At 37.7% G+C, this 20,895-nt stretch overlaps 1 protein-coding gene across 2 annotated transcripts; it reads right to left on the bottom strand.

Annotated features, from left to right (window-relative positions):
* Window positions 1-449: 449 nt before the first annotated feature.
* On the bottom strand, window positions 450-20,858 carry LOC106880898 (uncharacterized). Of its 2 annotated transcripts, XM_052971483.2 has the most exons (7): window positions 20,493-20,858; window positions 4,447-4,604; window positions 3,265-3,417; window positions 2,857-2,972; window positions 2,081-2,259; window positions 1,402-1,561; window positions 829-1,138 (listed from the first exon to the last, which is right to left on the bottom strand). In XM_052971483.2, the coding sequence occupies exons 1-7, from the start codon at window positions 20,624-20,626 to the stop codon at window positions 1,061-1,063; spliced, it is 978 nt and encodes a 325-aa protein (XP_052827443.1). In that variant the 5' UTR covers window positions 20,627-20,858; the 3' UTR covers window positions 829-1,060. The 2 variants fall into 2 exon arrangements, with proteins under 2 accessions (XP_014786545.1, XP_052827443.1); XM_014931059.3 differs by lacking the exon at window positions 1,402-1,561 and having other exon boundaries at window positions 450-1,138.
* Between the last annotated feature and the right edge of the window lie 37 nt (window positions 20,859-20,895).

The raw sequence follows: 20,895 nt of genomic DNA, 5'->3' as shown, positions 1-20,895 counted from the left end.
ATTTTAGAATTTTATATCATGGTTTCACATCAATTTTAGTGAATACAGCAACCCTTAGTGGAGGTGAAGGAAATGAGAGTTGTTTTTTCTTCCTTCAAAGACGACAATTATTTAGAGTAATTTGTTTCACTTATATTCATAGCCACTGTACCAAATATATATAAATATGAATATATATATTATCTCATGAAGTTCATAAGATAATCATTTACTCCTTTGTCATCTCTCTTTCTTATATATATATATATATATATCCAGCTGTAGAAACTCTGCCAAATCAGATTGGAGCCTAGTGTAGCATCTGGTTCACCAGTCCTCAGTCAAATCATCCAACTCATGCTAGCATGGAAAGCGGACGTTAAACGATGATGATGATATATATATATATATATATATATATATATATATATATTTATTTATTTATTTATTTATTTATTTATGTATGTATGTATGTATGTATGTATGTATGTATGTATGTATGTATGTATGTATGTATGTATGTATGTATGTATAATTGTTTCTAACAGACACAAGGTCACACATTTGGGTGGGGGAAGGAGATGGTCAATAAGACCAACCCCAGTACTTGGTTGCAGTCATATTTTATTGATCCTAGACAGATGAAAGGCAAAGTTGATCTCATAGAATTTAAACTCAGAATGTAAAAAGCCAGACTAAATATTGAAAATCATTCTGTCTGACCACTAGAACAATTCTGGCAATTCAATCAAGGATATTCGTTCTGCTGTAGATAAGCTTTTAAGCAGACATTAGCTGGTTAGCTGGTCCAAGTTGAAGACTAGTATGTATTGAAATTACAAAAATATATAAAACTATAAACAAACAGGTTTGTTAGGATGTTCTGTTAAATAATGCTAATCCATTCTTGCATGAAGAATATGCATATGTCAGAAAGTGTCAGAGTACCAGTGTTTCTGAGAGTCTCAGAATTTCTGAGAGCATATCAGTAATGTGTTCATATTTATATGTGGTGTGTGTGTGTTATACTGTTCCAGAGTTGTTTAATTGCCATTCATAGGGTGTCAGTTTCAAATTCACATTACCAATTCTGTCTAAAGCAAGCAACAGAAGCTCTGCACGGTTCTTCGTTTCCTTTGACAAGTATGGCATGACAGATCTGAAATTAGAAAGGGGAAGTAATTAAGAGGCTGAAGTTTGCAAGCATAAAATAGTAGAGAACAGCAATTGGGAGTTTATATTTATGATGTCATTATTTCACTTCTTCAATCAATACATCCAGTTCACTGTTTAACCCTAGGTCAAATGTAATCAAGTGAACTTGCCTCTATGATCATCTTATTTTCAGGGCTACATTATCCTAAACAATGCTCATTTTTTTTTAAACAGTAGGGAATGATTTGAAGTAAATTTGGTACATACAGAGTTATCTTTATTGAGAAGCGGCAGGTTGGTGAATTTTGTAAATGTCAATAGAGACCCTTTTGAAGTGATAAATCTTGCAGACTGTGAAGTGCATGAAGGCAGGTAGGTGAGGATAATTGGTGCTGACAGTTCAGAGCAGCAAATAATTTGGTTGTTTCTGCATCAGCAGCATTGTTGTTGGAGGAGCACAAAAGTCAAGAAAAATTGTGATTTTTTAAAAGTTGTCAAGTATCACTTCTGTGAGAGGGGAGGCAAGATAGAGGTCTCTGATGTAGGACCTCAGGTATTCAAATACCTGCTGGTGCACAGGAAGAGTTTGAGATGTGGTAGAGATAGCAGAAAAATTTAGAGGAATGACAAAGGAAGAATTTGGGTTAAAGCAACTGGAAGTCTTTGTTGCTGATATCCAGGAAAGGAAGGTGAGTGATAGGAAAATGGTTTATATATACACAGAGACTTCATTTTCCGAGTGAAACTGTAATGTGTAGTGTAGTTGGACAAGAGAAATAGGTTAAAAGGTAGATATTGTGAGATTTATGTTTTATATAACTGGACAATAAGGCTATGTTGAATGAGGTTCAGTAAAAAGGACAAAACTTGCTGTATTATACATGGTGATAGTCATCAATGTTGGATGGAATTAATTTTTTTATTAGTAACATTATTTGATGCTTACCTAACAGCATCAGTGTCCGATTTACCGAAATCCTTCTGATACCATTTAAATAAACTTGGTAGCCATATCTCATTGATTTCTGTAAACATACAAACTTCTTGCACACAAAACGTTTTCATTGCTTCCTCCAAGGAACTTTCTAGATTCTTACCCTGGTATATATTGATCTGTGGGCTTGACTGAAATACAAAATATTGAAAGATAATCCAGATGGTCGGTAGGATGGTTTGAGGTAGAAAGTTGTTTTTCTCAGTTTTAAATTCAGGTCCTGCAAGGCAGTGGTTGGATATGGAGAAAGATTGCTGCATGTGTGTGTGTGTGTGTGTGTGTGTGTGTGTGTGTGCGTGTGCGCGACCCACCACTGCTGGACACCTGATGTTGATGTGCTTACATTCCTTAACTTAACGGTTCAGCAAAGGAGACCAACAGAACCAGGCTTAAAAAGCAAAATAAGTACCGGGGTCAATTAGTTCAAATGAAATCTTTCAAGGTGGTGCCCCAGCATGGCCACAATCTAATGACTGGAACAAGTACAAGACAGAATATCTAGATAGGGTACCTAACAAATGTATTGGTACATGATGGTGGTTGTATTCGGGTGTGTTGCCACCCCCAATGCCACCAAATTTTAAGCAGGTGGATACCAAAAGTTTATCATTAAGATTTGTGATTAAATTAATGAGTCAAGTTAATATTTATAATGAATTTGTCATTTTCAATGGGTATGCAGTGTATACCCAGCTTACCAAGAATAAATGTTATAATAAAAAACTTACTTTACAACCCCAAACAAGAGCAAAATGTATTCTGGAATCAGGTTTCATGACAAACTTTAAACGAGCATCTTTAGGACCAAATGGAAGCTCAATGTGGGTTGGTGGAGGTTTGTTGCCTGGAAAGTAAAAAAAGGAATCATGTTGTGAAATTCATTAACATTATTATTATTATTATTATTAAGGATTCTGCCGATGTCAACTTTACCCTTCATCCTTTTGGGGTCGATAAATTAAGCACCAGTGAAACATTGGGGTCAATGTAATCGACTTAATCCCCCTTCCCAAAAATGCCCTTGTGGCAAAAATTTGAAACCATCATCATTATTATTATTATTATTATTATTATTATCATCATAAGGTGGTGAGCAGACAGAATTGTTAGCACACCAGGCAAAAATAAAAACCTACCCCTCAGAATTCCATGTTCAATATCATTCAATGTGTAGGTTTCTGATCCAATTTGGTATGCGGTTCTGTCCCAAAAATGGCTGATATTACGTATAGACTGTGGGAGGGTTGGTTGCAATGAGATTGCATGAATGGTGAGAATATTGAATAAATCTGATTAAATGTTAAAGAAGTAACATTTATAAAATTTCAGGAGTTACTTGAAGAAACAGTCTAAGATACCAACATTAGATATTTTTGCATTAAATCATTTACTTTATGAGATGTAGGTCTTTGTGTTTTTGTTTGAATAGCCAGTACCCATAATTCAGTCAGCTTACTTTCACATCATTAGCAAGTTTGTTTTTACACAGAAGAATAAAAGAGACCTATTTATATATTAGTGATTTTTTTCTTAATGGGACATGAGGCAATGTCATTACAACAGGATATTCAACAGATGTCAGTTGATTGGCATCTCACAATGAATGTCTTGCAGAGCTGTGTGAGAATCAATACATGTAGTCTGATCAACAGCTTGAACTAAAATAGCCTCATACAGTTTCCCCCATCGCTTATTAGATACACAGTCAGGGACACTCTCTTGGGCCTTTCACAGCTTTACTTTCATGCTGCTTTTAAGTACAAATATCAAAAAATATAGAGTTAGATAGACAAAGATAGATAGATGGGAAAAGAGAGAGAGAGAGAGATAGATTAAAATGAAAGTGAGAGAAAAAAAAAAGGAAAGTACAGACTTTTCTATAAACATTGATGTAAGTAGTTGCAATTTATATTCTTAAAGTTACTTTCTAGTGCACGTTTCATTGAATTGAAGATAATATGATTTATTTAGTCAAGCCCATGTATCATCACTATGAATATACCTTTCAAATGTACATAAAAGAAATGTAATTGAATTACAGGTGCAGAATATGTCAAAGGTTTGAAAGACATTGAATAGGGTTTGCTTATCAAGTAATCATTTTGATTAAGAACAATTGGCAAACCAAGGGATCCAACAAATATATTTAAATCACACTTAGAACATTAGAGTAGCTACAGAAATCTAACCAATGATATATAATCAAACATTATATAATTTAGCAATGGCAACAAATCGTCTGTGCCATTAATGTAGATAATTGCAATGATTGGCTGAAAATGGATTCACAGTGACAAAAATATATATAAAAAGGATACTAATAAAGAGAGCTTTCTGATCATCGATGGATAAGTCTTCCAAGTTGATACGAACAAGCTTCTGCACTTCTTTTTCTAAATTCTTCAGCTCAGCTGAAGTCTTAAGTTTTTGATAATTAACAGATCTGCCATCTTTGGAGATAAATTTCGTTTTCAGGCTGAAATGAAATAAAACAGAATGGAAATAAATAAAAGTAAGAATTTGAAATGAAAAATAAAGAAAATGTTTAAATTAAAATGACTTTTTTTTTTTTACTTTTTACTAAAATCTTTGTCAAATAGATAATATATTGGACTGGATTGCTTTATGTTTAGTCCGCTGCCGGATGAAGGCCTCAGCATGTTCTCTCCACCAACCACAGTCTGATGTGGAGGCCATGATTTTGAGTGAGATCATACTGGTTTGATGAGCCTACTCTGCAACACTGACTTGATATGGCTTATCAGAGGTGGTGGAGCTGTTTTATACTCTCTTGTGCCTGTATTTCAAAGAGCCAGCCATGTCACACTCTGTGTCACGCTGAATCTCACCGAGAACTACGTTAAGGGTACACGTGTCTGTGGAGTGTTCAGCTACTCACACGTTAATTTCACGAGCAGGCTGTTTTGTTGATCGGATCAACTGGAACCCTCGACGTCGTAACCGACAGAGTGCCACTATATATATTTATACATACACCCGTCTTCATCTTTTGCTTATCGGTAAATTTCAACTCCATATATATATATATATATATATATATATTTTGCCAATGTTCTGCGCCGTGAGGACCAAAGACTAGAGGTATTTCGTGTTGCAAGACAGTGTAGGAGAGAGAATAGTGATGTTGTAGGAGAGAAATGTGTTCGCATGGATGATGGTACGCTTGCATTAAATGAGGATGCAAAGAAAGAGGTCTGGAGATGCCACTACGATAGATTGCTTAATAAAGAGAATGAATGGGAGAAAGAGAGCCTGCCGTATGTCGACCCAATAGAGGGACCAGCTATTCGAGTTGATAGTACCAGGGTAGATAAAGCAATTAAGAGTATGAAGACCGGGAAAGCCCCCGGCCCATCAGGAATCACTGCAGAGATGCTCAAAATATCTGGCAGTGTTGGCTATAGCCTAGTCACCCGTATTACGAACCAGGTGATACACGAAGGAGTCATACCCAATGACTGGTGTAGCAGCATCATAGTCAACTGCTACAAAGGTAAAGGTGACGCTTTAGATACAAATAATTACAGAGGCATCAAGCTGTCAGATCAGGTTATGAAAGTTACAGAGAGGGTCATAGCCCAACTAATTAGGGAGCAAATCAATTTAGATGAGATGCAGTTTGGGTTCGTGCCAGGTAAAAGCACTACTGATGCCTTATTTCTAGTGAGACAGTTGCAGGAGAAATACCTAGCTAAGGATAAACCTCTGTACCTGGCTTTCGTTGACATGGAGAAAGCCTTTGACAGGGTCCCCCGATCCCTTATCTGGTGGTCAATGAGGAAACTTGGGATAGAAGAATGGTTAGTGAGAGCTGTGCGAGCCATGTACAGAGATGCTGCCAGTAAGGTGAGGGTTGGAAATGAGTACAGCAATGAATTCCGGGTAGAGGTAGGGGTCCACCAAGGTTCCGTCCTCAGCCCCCTCTTATTTATCATAGTCCTCCAGGCAATCACAGAGGAGTTCAAGACAGGTTGCCCCTGGGAGCTCCTCTATGCTGATGACCTTGCCCTAATTGCGGAGTCACTATCAGAACTAGAGGAGAAGTTTCAGGTGTGGAAGCAAGGTCTAGAATTGAAGGGCCTTAGAGTCAACCTAGCTAAAACCAAAATCCTAATAAGTAGGAAGGTAGACAAAACACAAACCCCTTCAGGTAGATGGCCCTGCTCAGTATGTAGAGAAGGAGTAGGTAGTAACTCTATAAGATGTACCCGGTGCAAGCTATGGACACATAAGAGGTGCAGCAACATCAAAGGCAGGTTAACTAGCAAGTTAGTTTTTGTTTGTGGCAGATGTTCAGGTGCAATAAAGACTGTAAACAAACAGGAAACAACTTCTATCTCATTCCAGGGTGAAAAACTAGAGGTTGTCGATAGCCTCCGCTATCTGGGTGACCAAGTTAGTAGTGGGGGTGGGTGCGCTGAAAGTGTAGCTGCTAGAATAAGAATAGCCTGGGCAAAGTTTAGAGAGCTCTTACCCCTGCTGGCGACAAAGGGACTCTCACTCAGAGTAAAAGGCAGACTGTATGACGCATGCGTACGAACAGCCATGCTACATGGCAGTGAAACATGGGCTGTAACTGCTGAGGACATACGTAAGCTCGCAAGGAATGAAGCCAGTATGCTCCGTTGGATGTGTAATGTCAATGTGAATACCCGTCAGAGTGTAAGTATCTTGAGAGAAAAGCTGAATATTAGAAGCATCAGTTGTGGTGTGCAAGAGAGACGATTGCGCTGGTATGGACATGTGGTGAGAATGGATGAGGATAGCTGCGTGAAAAAGTGCCACACCCTAACAGTTGAGGGAACCCGTGGAAGAGGTAGGCCCAGGAAGACCTGGGCTGAGGTGGTGAGGCAAGACCTTCGTACATTGGGCCTCACCAAGGCGATGACTACTGACCGAGACCTTTGGAAATGTGCTGTGCGTGAGAAGACCCGGCAAGCCAAGTAAGATCGTTGCCAGTGCCCCTGGACTGGTTCTTGTGTGGGTGGCACATGAGATGCACCATTTTGAGGTGGCCGTTGCCAGTACAGCCTGACTGGCTCCCGTAGGATTTTCGAGCGAGATCGTTGCCAGTGCCCCTGGACTGGCTTGTGCAGGTGGCACATAAAAGACACCATTTCGAGCGTGGCCGTTTTCGTGCGGGTGACATGTAACAGCACCCACTACACTGAGTGGTTGGCATTAGGAAGGGCATCCAGCTGTAGAAACTCTGCCAAATTAGACTGGAGCCTGGTGTTGCCATCCGGTTTCACCAGTCCTCAGTCAAATCGTCCAACCCATACTAGCATGGAAAGCGGACGTTAAACGATGATGATGATGATGATATATATATATATATATGTTATATATAAATGTATAAAGATTTATACAGAGAGAGAAGGCCCTTCACAAGACTTCAACCTGCTAAGGAATATTCATAATGTATACAGAAACGACTCATAATGACCTAAGAATGTTTAATAGTTCGGTTACAATGGGATCCCTAAAGGCACGACCTTCATCACCATGACCACCAGCAAAAATTAATATAAATAAAAGTAAAAAAAAAAAAAAAGAGACAAAAAGAAACCAACCAAAACCAAAAATGACATTTTATGATCCCCGCCCATAACCTGTTACTAGATACTGAATTTTATCTGTTGTTCGAAATACAATGAATTCATTGTATTTCAATATATTTTGACCTAATTTTTCTTGTCAACAGAACTGGCTGTTTTTCGACTCTCGAAATATCATTACGAAGCTTGAAGAAAAACAAAAAAAAAAAAGAATTAGCATTCTTCAATTTATGATGCAAATAAAGTTATAAAAAAATATTTCTTTGCCTGGAAAGGATTCACCTCGCTTTTCAAAATGTCTTCCAGCAAATCTGGTGGGCGGGAGGGGGGTTAACCTTACCTGCTAGAAACAACAACCAAATTTCCCTCAAATCATATTCTGCATAATCATAGTCCTAGATACTCTGAAAGAATGGCAGAACATTCAAAGCTGGAACACGTTTCATCATCATAGGTTTGCTCGATGGAAGCTGACTTGGAGCTAAATAATATCTTTCTTCTTGTGTAAAGATTTTCTTTAGCTAAAAGCCAAGTCAGAATTTCAAAGAAAAATACCGCAACTTCTATAGAGAGTAAATGCAATCAATTATTTCTTTTTCATACTTTAGAAGAGGAAAAGCACATACAAGGCTTCCAAAACTGGTGAACAGTAAACAAGGAGACATCTAGAAAACAAGTCACAGAGGTATGGTCAAAGTACCTGCAGAGGATAATGAGGGCAAAGATAGATGGGCAAAGATTAGAAGCCAAAAGTTGTTTGGAAGTGCAGTACTGAAGAAGAGTGGAGGCGTGTACACGTGTCTGTGGAGTGCTCAGCCACTTGTACGTTAATTTCACGAGCAGGCTGAGAGCCACAATTAAAATTGCTGTCCCATGCAATTAGTAACCAGAATCAACATTGATTCTCATCAGCTCACTTCATATGATATGGCTTTAATTTAGTGCTTCAAAAATTCAACCACCCTAAAATGAACTGATTTCCAGATAAAGTGAAAAAAAAAAAAAAAAAGAAAAGAAAGGAAGAAAACTAGTGCCTGAGAAAACAAGTTATGATGTCAGTAGGTTAAACAAAACAAAAAGAAAGTAGTGAAAAATTTGTAATACAAGATAAATTTTTGTGCCAAGGGAACAAACAAGTTTTCGGCTCAGATTTTGAGCAGTGAAGTGGCCAGCTGTAAATGGAAGTAATTTCCACTCAGAACTTAAATGTGGCAAGTCAATAAGTAGTCATTAGAAAGACAAACAAATCCAACTGTATATATATACCTACATACATCCATGTATACAAATACACATGCATGCATGTATATATATATATACACATGCATACAAACTCACACGTTTATATATATATATATATATATATATATATATACACACACACATGCATACAAACTCACACACATCAATACAAACACGTTTATATATATATATATATATGTATATATATATATATATATATACATGCATACAAACACATATATGTATGTATGTATGTATACATACACACATGCATACATACACATGCATACACACACACAGATGTGTGTGTGTGTATATATATATATATATATATACACACACACACACATACATACACACGTGTATACAAACACGTCTGTTATATATATATATACGTATATACATACACACACCTATGTATATATACATATGCTTACATACATATATACATACACACACATACATACATACATACATAGAATCATCTATTTGGCGAAGTAGATAGATAATTTACTAACAATTAGGTAATTGAAAGAATGACCATGTTATTTTTATATACTTATTTATTTATTTATTTAGCCATTTCTTTATTTGATATCTATGTTTTAGTTGCAACCAAAAGTAGATTAGCAAATGAAATATTAAAACAATTATGCTCCCGAGAATTCCAAGGTCAAGACAAGCTACTAATTTAACCTAATAAAACTGTACTAATGAAATACTACTGATGAACAATACATTTATTTTATTTCCTTTTGTTTGTAATAACTGTCTCAGATCTTCATATGATTCCTTTGTAAGCCTTACAAGAATGCAACAGATAGCTTTTTTAAAAATTTTCTTTATATATATATATATATATATATATATATATATATACCCTTTGGAGGCGCAATGGCCCAGTGGTTAGGGCAACGGACTCTCGATTGGAGGATCGGGGTTTTGATTCCCAGACCGGGCGTTGTGAGTGTTTAACGAAAACACCTAAGCTCCACGAGGCTCCGGCAGGGGGTGGTGGCGACCCCTGTTGTACTCATTCGCCCCAACTTTCTCTTACTCTTTCTTCCTGTTTCTTGAGTAACGCTGCGATGGACTGGCGTCCCATCCAGCTGGGGGGAACACATACGCCATAGAAACCGGGAAACCGGGCCCATGAGCCTGACTAGGCTTTGGAAGCACGACGTTTTATATACCCTTTACTGGTTTCAGGCTTTGGGCTGCAGCCATTCTAGGACACTGTATCAAAGGGTTTTAGTCAAACAAATTGAGCCCCAATACTGGTGTTGTTTTAAAGTTAGATACCTATTCTCTCAATCCCTTTTGTTGAACCGTTAAATTATGGGATGTAAACAAACCAACACTGGTTGTCAAGCCATGGAGGAGACGAATGCAAACACACACACACACACACACACTATGTGCTTCTGTACAGTTTCCGTCTACCAAATTCATTCACAAGGTATTGGTCAGCCTGGAGCTATGGTAGAAGACACTTGCCCAAGATGCTACACAGTGGGAATGAACCTGAAACAATGTGCTTACAAAGTGAGATTCTTAACTACACAAAATAAGACTTTGCTGAACATACTCCATGCTTCCCCAAATCCACTAACAGTGTTTCTGATGTACCTATGCACTTCTCCCTCTTTATGGTTCTTTTACTGTTTACTTTTCTATCTTTTGTGAACACACTTTCATTGCTGTATTTATTTTACTTGACATATTGCTACTTTCTGTCTTCTCTTTTACCCTTTTCTTGACAAGTTGGTGTGCTGCATACAATAGTTATTACCTCTGCCTTAGTGAAGGCGGAGGTATTGTTTTCAGTTGTGTATGTTTGTTTGTCTGTCCATGGACAAGACATCCCAAGAACCACTGGATGGATTTGGAAGAAACTTTCAGGGATCTTTGACCTCGTGACTGGCACAAACCGATTAGATTTCAGGATCGATCTGGTACCGGACAAGGATTCTGGATTATTTATCCTGCTTTTTTTTTTACTTAAATTTTGAGAGTGGTTGGGTTCATTTTTAGTATTCTCGTTTGTGAGAGCAGTCAAGTTTATTTCAGACATTCTCATTTTAAAAATCATCTCTGACTAATCGTTGAGAGGACGTTGCCTTGGCGGAGGTTTGCACTCTCTGAATGCTCTTGTTATTATTATTTTTCAGGGTCGATAGATTAAGTACCAGTGAAACACTGGAGTTGATGTAATCAACTATTCCCCTCCCCTCAAATTTGAGGCCTTGCGCCTCCAGTAGAAAGGATTATTATTATTATTATTAAGACAGCAAGCTGGCAGAATTGTTAGCATGCTGGGCAAAATTCTTAGAAGTATTGCGTCTGTCCTTGCATTATGAGTTCGAATTCTAGAGATTGACTTCCATCCTTTTGGCATTGATAAAATAAATAAGTACCAGTTGCATACTAGGGTCGATGTAATTAACTAACTCCCGCTCCCAAAAATCAAGCCTTGTGCTTATAGCAGAAGGACCACCACCACCACTACTACTATTATTAATACCACCACCACTACTACTACCACTACTACCACCAATACCACCTAAAACCACCACCACTACTAATACTACTACCACCACTACTACTAATACCACCACCACTACTACTAATACCACCACCACCACTACTACTAATACCACCACCACTACTACTAATACCACCACCACCACTACTACTAATACCACCACCACCACTACTACTAATACCACCACCACAAAATGCGTACCAACACCACAAAATGCGTACCAACACCACAGGTACCTAAATTTGCTTTACAAGAGAGATCCAAGAGTGCTGACATCTTTAAAAATCTATATTTCCTCCATTCATGTCTGTCCACCAAATATTAGTTATTGATCTGACTGATACAAAATTCCATTTCATTTTTGTATTTGTTTTTCCAAGCTTCCATTCGTAACCATAGCAACTATACAGGTGTCTGGTAATATCTGTGAGCTGGGAAGGGGAAAGGATTATATATATATATAATATATATAATATATATATATATATATATATATTACATGATTATATGCACATAAATCTTTTAACTTGCTTCGGTCATTGAACTTACAGTCATGCTTGAGAGATCACCATGGATGGTTTTTAGTCAACCAAATCAATCCCAGGGTTTATTTTAAAATCTGGTACTTAATCATCTCAGCCCCCTTTACTGATAAGTTAAGGGGACCTAAACAAACTAACATCACTTGTCAAATGGTGGAGTGAGGGGGGATACAAACATAAACCCAAAGACATGAGCACATAATACAATATATATATGATGGGTTCTCTTGTCATGAATGACATATGAGGGCTCAGTAAAATAAAGCATTAATCACGTTCTATGAACACAAATATGTCTCTTGAGGCCTGCTGGTGCCTTGCAAATCTTTTGGCAAATGGAACAAATTGAGGATTTAGTTTGCTCAAGTATTTGTGGATCATTTGCTATGTGTTTTCTTGAGTGGACGGCAAGGTCCACTTTGCTCCATGCCACAAAATCACGACGGGTAAGGTTTCCATTTAAAAGAGCAGCATTTTGCCAGTGTGCCTTCATGCTTGCACGATGTTGGTTCTGGTGTTAGTGTTGGTGTTGACTTTGCTCAAATCTTTGAACTCAAGAGAAGTAGGACATACATATATACATACATTGTTGGCACTCCGTCGCTTATGACGTCGAGGGTTCCAGTTGATCCGATCAACGGAACAGCCTGCTCGTGAAATTAACGTGCAAGTGGCTGAGCACTCCACAGACACGTGTGCCCTTAACGTAGTTCTCGGGGATATTCAGCGTGACACATGTGTGACAAGGCTGACCCTTTGAATTACAGGTACAACAGAAACAGGAAGTAAGAGTGAGAGAAAGTTGTGGTGAAAGAGTACAGCAGGGTTCGCCACCATCCCCTGCCGGAGCCTCGTGGAACTTTAGGTGTTTTTGCTCAATAAACACTCACAACACCCGGTCTGGGAATCGAAACCGCGATCCTATGACCGCGAGTCCACTGTCCTAACCACTGGGCCATTGCGCCTCCACACATACATACATACATACAAACATAAACACACACACATCACAAGCTTCTACACAGTTTCTGTGTACTAAATTCGCTCACAAGACAGTGGTTGATCCAGGGCTCAATGTGTTGAGCCGTGGGACTGAACCCAAAACCACACACACACTGGTTATAGTAATGCTAAGTTAGTAGAAAGAAGGTAAGCAACTTTTTTGTGCATTACATAAATTCCATCTGATTGAATATACCAGAGAACTTGGTTATCTCTCATTGCATCACATAACTTTCTGAGAATTTATTTTGCAACACACAAGGCTTATAAAATGCAATGGTGTGACAAAATTCTTGTGTGAAAATTCCAATGCCTTTTATGCAAGAATTTACAAGAAACATTCATTTATAAGAAGCAAATTTATAAAATACATACAAAACAGAAGTCTTCTTTTGTGAATTTAACAGAAAAATTCACATATGATTACATTCTGATATGTTATCTAGTTTCCACAAGTATTTAAGAATATTTCAAATTCCTATCTGATACAAATGGAACAAAAGTATACTGAAGTTAGCAAAGAACTAGATTAAATAGAAGGAACTACAATCGGTTTACATTTAAAAGCTCCACCCTACAACTAAAAAAAAAAAAATCTATATGGTAAGAAGTTTGCTTCCCAACCACATGATCCTGGGTTCAGTCCCACACTGTGGGATCATGGAAAGTGGTTTCTTCTAAAGCCTCAGGTCAACCAAAGCCCCACTGTGTGACACCTAGGGCAAGCGTCTTCTACTATAGCCTTGGGCTGACCAAAGCCTTGTGAGTGGATATGATAGATGGAAACTGAAAGAAGCCCATCATGCGTGTGTATGTGTGTGTGTGTTTGTCCCCACCACCACTTGACAAAAGGTGTCAGTGTTTACATCCTGGTGACTTAATGGTTTGGCAAAAGAAACTGATAGAATAAGTACTAAGCTTAGGATATAAGTACTGGGGTTGATTTGTTCAACAGAAAATTCTTCAGGGTGGTACCCCAGCATGGCCACAATCTAATGACTGAAACAAAGTAAAAACAGCAACTTATACAGGGGATTAGTATTTGCTGTGGGGTAAATAGTTGACAAAGACAAAGACTTAGATATCAAAATAAATAGTTTAGCAAGGAGCATTTGTATAACAAAGAAATGACAACACATAACTGTCAGTTTAATATAATATAGTGTGCCAAAATAATCTGTTTAACTGTTGCTATTTAGGGGGCATTTCAGAATGATCAAGCTCTATAAAGTTGCTTGTCTTCATGTCTACTTACCACCAGCTTCTCATCACATAGCTATCTATCTACACACACACACACACACATACATTTTCCTAAATCCTTTAGCATTCAAATTATTCTGTTAAATGTAATGCTCATTTATTCACATGGTTTCGAATTAATCATGTATTATCTCGTAGCTTCAAGGTTTCAAATGATGTGACTGCTTATGTTTAGAATGACATTGTAGGGTAGGTGTGAGAGGTCAGATCTGGCTGGTACGAACTTGAAATATTCTTAACTGAGGCTGGAACAACCAAATCCTCATTGTCAAATGACAGACAACTATCCATGAATGACTTCATTACCTAATGTGTCCTTTCCTTATTTAAAACAAGATGTAATCTGAGGGGGTATTTGGTTGCTATTTCTAGCAGGTTGAGTAACCACAGAAACTAAAATGGAACAGTTGATACAATACATGACTTCTTGATAATAATAATCACCCTTTCTACTATAGGCACAAAGCCTAAAATTTTGCGGGGAAGGGGGATACACCGATTACAGCGACCCCAGTACTCAACTGGTACTTCTTTTATTACCTGAAAGGATTTGAACTCAGAATGTAAAGAACCAAAAAAAAAGCCACTTAGCATTTTGCCCAATGTGCTAATGATTCTGCCAGCTCATTGCTTTAATAATAATTGTAGCAGGCATTTGAAAATAAAGAGTTTTATAATCTAAATATAATACATAGGAAGCCTTATATCTAAAGATATCGCTTACAGACAGTAAAAAAAATTGTTAATGAGATAAACTGCAAATATTTCACTGGAAACTATTTTGTTTAGATAATTTTCATCTGGATTTAGTTTCAAGTCATGAACAAAAATATCTAATATAAATAGATTTTTTTTTTTTTAAATATATGGTGTGACAAAAGGAAGAACCAACTATTTTTAGTTGATTCTTCCTTGGGTGTTTGACTGGGACCTTGCAGTAGGTGACCAGAAGGATGGAAATTAAAGTCAACATAAAAAAGAATTTGAATTGAGAATATAAAATAATGGATTTCAATGAGGTGATTGGTTCTTTTTAGAATGACATTGTAAACAAACCAACACTGGTTGTCAAGTGGTTGTGGTGGACAACCACAAACATAAAGACACACACACACACACACATGGATATACATGATAGGCTTCTTTCAGTTTCCATCTATCACATCCACTCACAAGGCTTTGGTTACCCCAGGTCTATAGCAGAAGACACTTTCCCAAAGTGGCACAGTGAGACTGAGCCCTGAACCAGCCATACCTACACCTGAATCAAATAATTTTGTCAAAGGATCTTAAAAGTAGAATATATTTTTATGTCCATTAAAAAAAACTGGGTTAAATAATTTTTAGTAGTTTTTCTGAAATAGCTAATTTGACATTTATATGGGTTTAAAAAAATGTTATTCCTGCTCTGTATTGTCACTAGGGATGTTTATGACTCATTATACAAGACTTTGTTGAGCATGACATTAACAGACAAGTTTGATTAATTAATTCTCATCAGCTTCCACTTAAAATGACTGAGCAATATAGTATACTATCACAACATTCTATTTACAAAGCTATAGAAAAAAAATACTAATTGCAAAATAGTAATTTCAACTGCTAATTTAGCTCAATCATCTCTATAATTACCAGCCACCATTTGTTCACTGTAGTTCTGTTTTCCATTAACAACCTGGAAGACTACACTTTTATATTTTTGAGATGGGGAATTTTTACATTATGTATATGATTAATCAGAGTGGTGTCCCCATTTTGACTGTTCAAAGTGGGACTGGATCCTAAACCAGTGACACCTGAGCCCGAATCAAAATAATTTTGTCAACGGATCTTAAAAGTAGAAGTGTCTTGTCAGTCGCCTCAATGCCTGGCCTGGGATTGAACTTAGGTGAGTGCACTGCATTAACCAGTGCCCTTATCCACTATGCTATGCCTGTAGCCACTAAGGGGATTGACAAGACACCTGAAGAAGGCTAGAGTGTACACAGCTGAAACCTATTGAAAGCAACAACCAAGATGAGGACACCACTTCAACTAATACATAATCTGGATGGCTGTGTATAATATCTATGCAAGCCTTCTGAGACTGTTGGTACTGATCCTCCTCCTCCTCATTTAATGTCCGTTTTCCATGCTGGCATGGGTTGGACGGTTTGACTGAAAACTGGTAAGCTGGGGAGCTGCACCAGGTTCCAATCTGATTTGGCAATGGTTTCTACAGCTGGATGTCCTTTCTAATGCCAACCACTCCAAGAGTGTAGTGGGTGCTCTCTATGTGCCACCTGCACAGGTGCCAGTTACAAAACACTGGCATTGGCCATGGCTATGATCCCACTTGGCTTAACAAGTCTTCTAAAGCACGGTATATTGCCAAAGGTCTTGGTCACTTGTTACTGCCACTGTGAGGCTCAAAATTCGATAAATTGAATAATAATTTGAAAAATTTGTGAAGGTGCTTGGCTAAGTGGTTAGGGTATTTTCTTCGTGGTTATAAGGCCATGAGTTCAATTCCTGGCAGCCCACAGTGCCTTTGAGCAAGCCACTTTATTTCACATTGCTCCAGTTCACTCAACTGGCAAAAATGAGTTGCACCAGTAATTCAAAGAGCCAACCTTATCACATTCTTTGTCACACTGGACTTCCCCAAGAACTACATTAAAGATACATGCAACTGCGGAGTGCTCAGCCACTTGCACATTAATTTCATGAGCAGGCCCTTCTGTTGATCAGACCAAATGGAACCCTTGTTACAGTCGTAACTGATGGAGTGTGAGGTAATTAAAAAAATTTACATTCTGATTTTAAATCAGGATGAGAAAATCAGGAATGTGGAAGGAGAATGACAGGTAGCCAGAGATGGGGATAGAGGTGAATGCAGTGAATGGGGAACCAAGGTGGTGGTATGGTCTACAGTGAAAATCTATTTGGAGGGAGGAGGAGGAATAGGAGTAGGAGGTAGCAGTACAAAAATGTGTAGGGGAGAACAGCAGTATAAAAAAAACAGTAGATAGACAGGAATAAAAAGATGTGAAATGATGGGAAGAGAGGGATACACAGTGACAGAGATGGAGGTCAGAGGTATGCAAGGGTATAGTAACAGACAAAGATGGTAGGAATGTGCTGAGATTGATAGCAGATATGAAAAAGTGGGGAAGTATGTGGTACAGCTGTCATGAGGAGAAAGGGGGCATTCAATGCAACATAAAGTGGGAAGGGATGATAATAAGAATGCAGGATGGGTGACAAAGGGGTAGCTGGTAACACAAAAGGGGATGAAATATGTGCAGTTCTGCTCTCATGTAATTACAGCATCTGAGTGAATGGTAGTGAAGTGATGGAAGGATGGGTGTTAGGGACATAGGACGTGGGGAAGTATTGATAATGATTGGGCATGAGACCATAGACATAAACAGTACGCCTTTAGGACCTCTTGGGCTTACACTCCCCATCAGTGTCCCCAAAACAGCCTCATCAACCAACAGGCCTTCTTCAGAATAACAACATTACAAAGAGGGTATTGAGCAGAATCAGGTGAGGAGTATTTCCAGATGTACCTCAGTGATAATGCGTGTGCGTTTTCTTAGGCACCTATACATGCATACACATGTGTGACCACACACACGCACGCAAATTTACACAAATGCTTGTTTAAAACAGTATAGATCTGTATCTTTTCCAATCATGGTTCAAACGATATTCCTGAACAAGGAATGGGACTGAATCTGGAACCATCTTTTTTCTTTTTTTTTTCTAAGTTTCTTTCCGAAAAACTTTCTTTCCAGCATAAACAAACATACGTGGTCACTCAACCAAAATGGTAGCCAAACCTCCTTCAAACAACACCGTATCGTCTTTAAAAGGTAGCCTTCATTTGGTCAGGATTCTAAATACAATGAGAATGTGTGTGTGTGTGTGTGTGTGTGTGTGTGTGCATGTGTTTGTCACGTATGGAATGTCTTTGTCCATAGCTCTCCTGGATCAGGAATGGCCTGGTGTTAAAGAACTTATATTTATTATTATTATTATTATGCGTTTTCTGGGCGGCTAGTAATGAAGTTAATTTAAATACAGCTAGTCGTCTACTACACACACGATATTATATATCAGATACAACTATAACCGGTTAAAACAAAACAAAAAAATTATTTTTCTGTTTCTTTCTATAACCATTTTTAGACGAAATTCTGTAGATGCAAGCGCACAGACAGACACACACACACACTAAGTAGCTCATTTATACGCACAAGTTTAACACAATTTAAAACGACTGAATAAATATTTATACATATCGAGTTTTCCAACATTTTTAAAAGGAAATATAATACAGTAATAGTAGAGCTTTACCCATGAGGTATCAGTCAGAGAATTAATACGGGAAAAGGAAATAAATGAAAGTTTTCTTGAAAATAAGGGCTTTTAAAGTGTTGGGCAACACCTTTTTAGCGGGTTTTGAACGTGATATCTTCAAGAATATTTGGTGTATCAAAGATTCGTTTCAGCAAGAGCTGTTCGGCGACATATATATCCATACATTATATATAAGGAGTTGTTTAAACCTTGGGTATACACTTGGTAGTATGCCGATTAAAGCACTTGAAAGAGACTCTAATAATGTAAACATTACCGATGTCACATACTCAATATGCGTTTTGCTTGTGTTATCTCTTTCTCTCATACACACACACACACACACACAGATATATATATATATATATATATATATATATATATATATATATATATGTACATACATACATATATATATATTATATTGTAAACAGACGTCATCCCATTCCCGGATAAACATTAGCTATTATGGTCCAACTTATCCGAGAATTTATCTGACAGCAGCCCCCAAAGTAGCGAAGAACTAGTCACGCACATTCAGTTTTCACTACATATATCATGCAGGTTATGATATATATATATATATATATATATATATATAATCATTTGGCAAGTGAGTGTTCGAACAAATATTTTGCGTGCACTTTTTGTGCTGTGTATCCGGGTCCAGGTGATTTGTAAGGACATTTAATGATCTGCAAGTATCTGGTTTGTATTTACAATCTATTGAGAAGATACGAAGGATGCGATATGAGCGACGTTCGCTTAACCAAATTGTACTTAAATGAGGAAGCATCATACATTTTGTTTGTTTTTATGTTGAGCTATAAATAGAAACAATTTTAGATTAAACTCAATACTTTTTGTGAAGAGAACTCATTTACTGATAGCGATCACAGTGACTTCGAAGTTTCAACCAGCAAACCTTCGTTGGTTGAAGGCCAACAGGCCCGAAACTTCGAAGTCACTGCCACCACTCATCTTGTGATACGCGCGTGTGCGTGTCGAAAAGAGAATAATACCTTCAGGTTTTCATTTAATGAAATACAGATTTAGGACCTTAACGCTTGCTTACTATCAAAAGGATTGGTGCCCACAAAGACGATCAACTCAGTTATCTCGTCAAAAGTGTCATGTTGACTTTTCGTTTATTTTTTAAGGCCTAGACACTGGTACAATCTCTTTGAATATACTTAAATTTACTCTAATTTATTTACGAGAAGATATTGTGGCAAAAAAAAAAAAAAAGCGATACTGTCCGGCTATTTTGGGAGCACATTTGCAGAGGAAATATCTTTCAATTAGTTATTAAATAAATTATAAATATAAATAACTAGATAAAAGAATAGTGTTTTGATCAATGAAATAAAGGTTTTAAAAGTGGTGGGAGAGGCGGTGGATGTATCAAAATCTAATGACTTCAAGCAATACAGGGAAATGTGAAGTTCTTACTGCAGGTCAAGGAAACATTCGTCGTTAAACAGTGGGGTTTTTACCTAGGACTATTTTGACAGCTCTTTATAGGTGCATATAGGTGAGGTTTGGGGCTGCTGTTTAGTCCCCAGTCATACTTCATCGAACGGGTCTAAAAGACATTCCAGTTGTCTCAATACCGTCTTTTCCCGGTTTGTAAGGAACCCCAAACTACATTATCTAACGTGTGCTTTTTTTTTTTTTTTATAAAAGGGTGCGATTTGACTTGCTAATTCTAGGAGGTCGAACGCCCACACAGACTCTCTCTCGCTGGGTCAATGTATGTGGTACGGAGTATGTGATTTAAAAAAAAATATAATATATTTTTATAGTGATAGGCTGTTTGGTAAATAGCTTTCTATTGTACTCACCTGGAGAAAGCACTTCGCAACGATTCCACAACGTCGGAGGTTTTAGGAGGGGTACCACTAGCGACGGATTCTTTGGGAGGAGGAATTTCATTGTATACGACCACTTGCAGTGGTGAAGGTGGTTTCACAGACATTGTTAGAACACAGTAAAAGACAAGTTAGGCTTCCCGTAGAAATAACTTCATATATTGAGCTGCTTGCAATCGCTGTGCGTTAGACAGATCTACCACTATACTCTACTATCTCTCAGGTGCTCGGAGCAACGCATTCTGCTGTTGTAAATAAGCTGGCGGCTATTAAATTGAGTTTTCTCTCTTCCTCGTCCTCCCTCCCCTTCTTTTCTCTCTCACTCAGTTTCTGTCTCTCACTCAGGTTCTCTCTCTCTCTCGCACTCTATCTTTGC

The sequence above is a fragment of the Octopus bimaculoides genome, chromosome 11, assembly GCF_046866305.1.
Source record: "Octopus bimaculoides isolate indiv1 chromosome 11, ASM4686630v1, whole genome shotgun sequence".
Taxonomy (NCBI): domain Eukaryota; kingdom Metazoa; phylum Mollusca; class Cephalopoda; order Octopoda; family Octopodidae; genus Octopus; species Octopus bimaculoides.
This window is presented reverse-complemented; position numbering and strand designations above follow the sequence as displayed.

Bases quoted from the DNA above. Each gene is read 5' to 3' on its own strand.
- LOC106880898 (XM_052971483.2), bottom strand. From the start codon at position 20,626: ATGTCTGTGAAACCACCTTCACCACTGCAAGTGGTCGTATACAATGAA. The intron at 3,418-4,446 runs GTATCCTTTTTA...ACATTTAATCAG, and splicing joins TCAGAAAGCTCTCTTTATTA to ATTTATTCAATATTCTCACC. The intron at 2,260-2,856 runs GTAAGTTTTTTA...TTTGTATTTCAG, and splicing joins CTCTTGTTTGGGGTTGTAAA to TCAAGCCCACAGATCAATAT.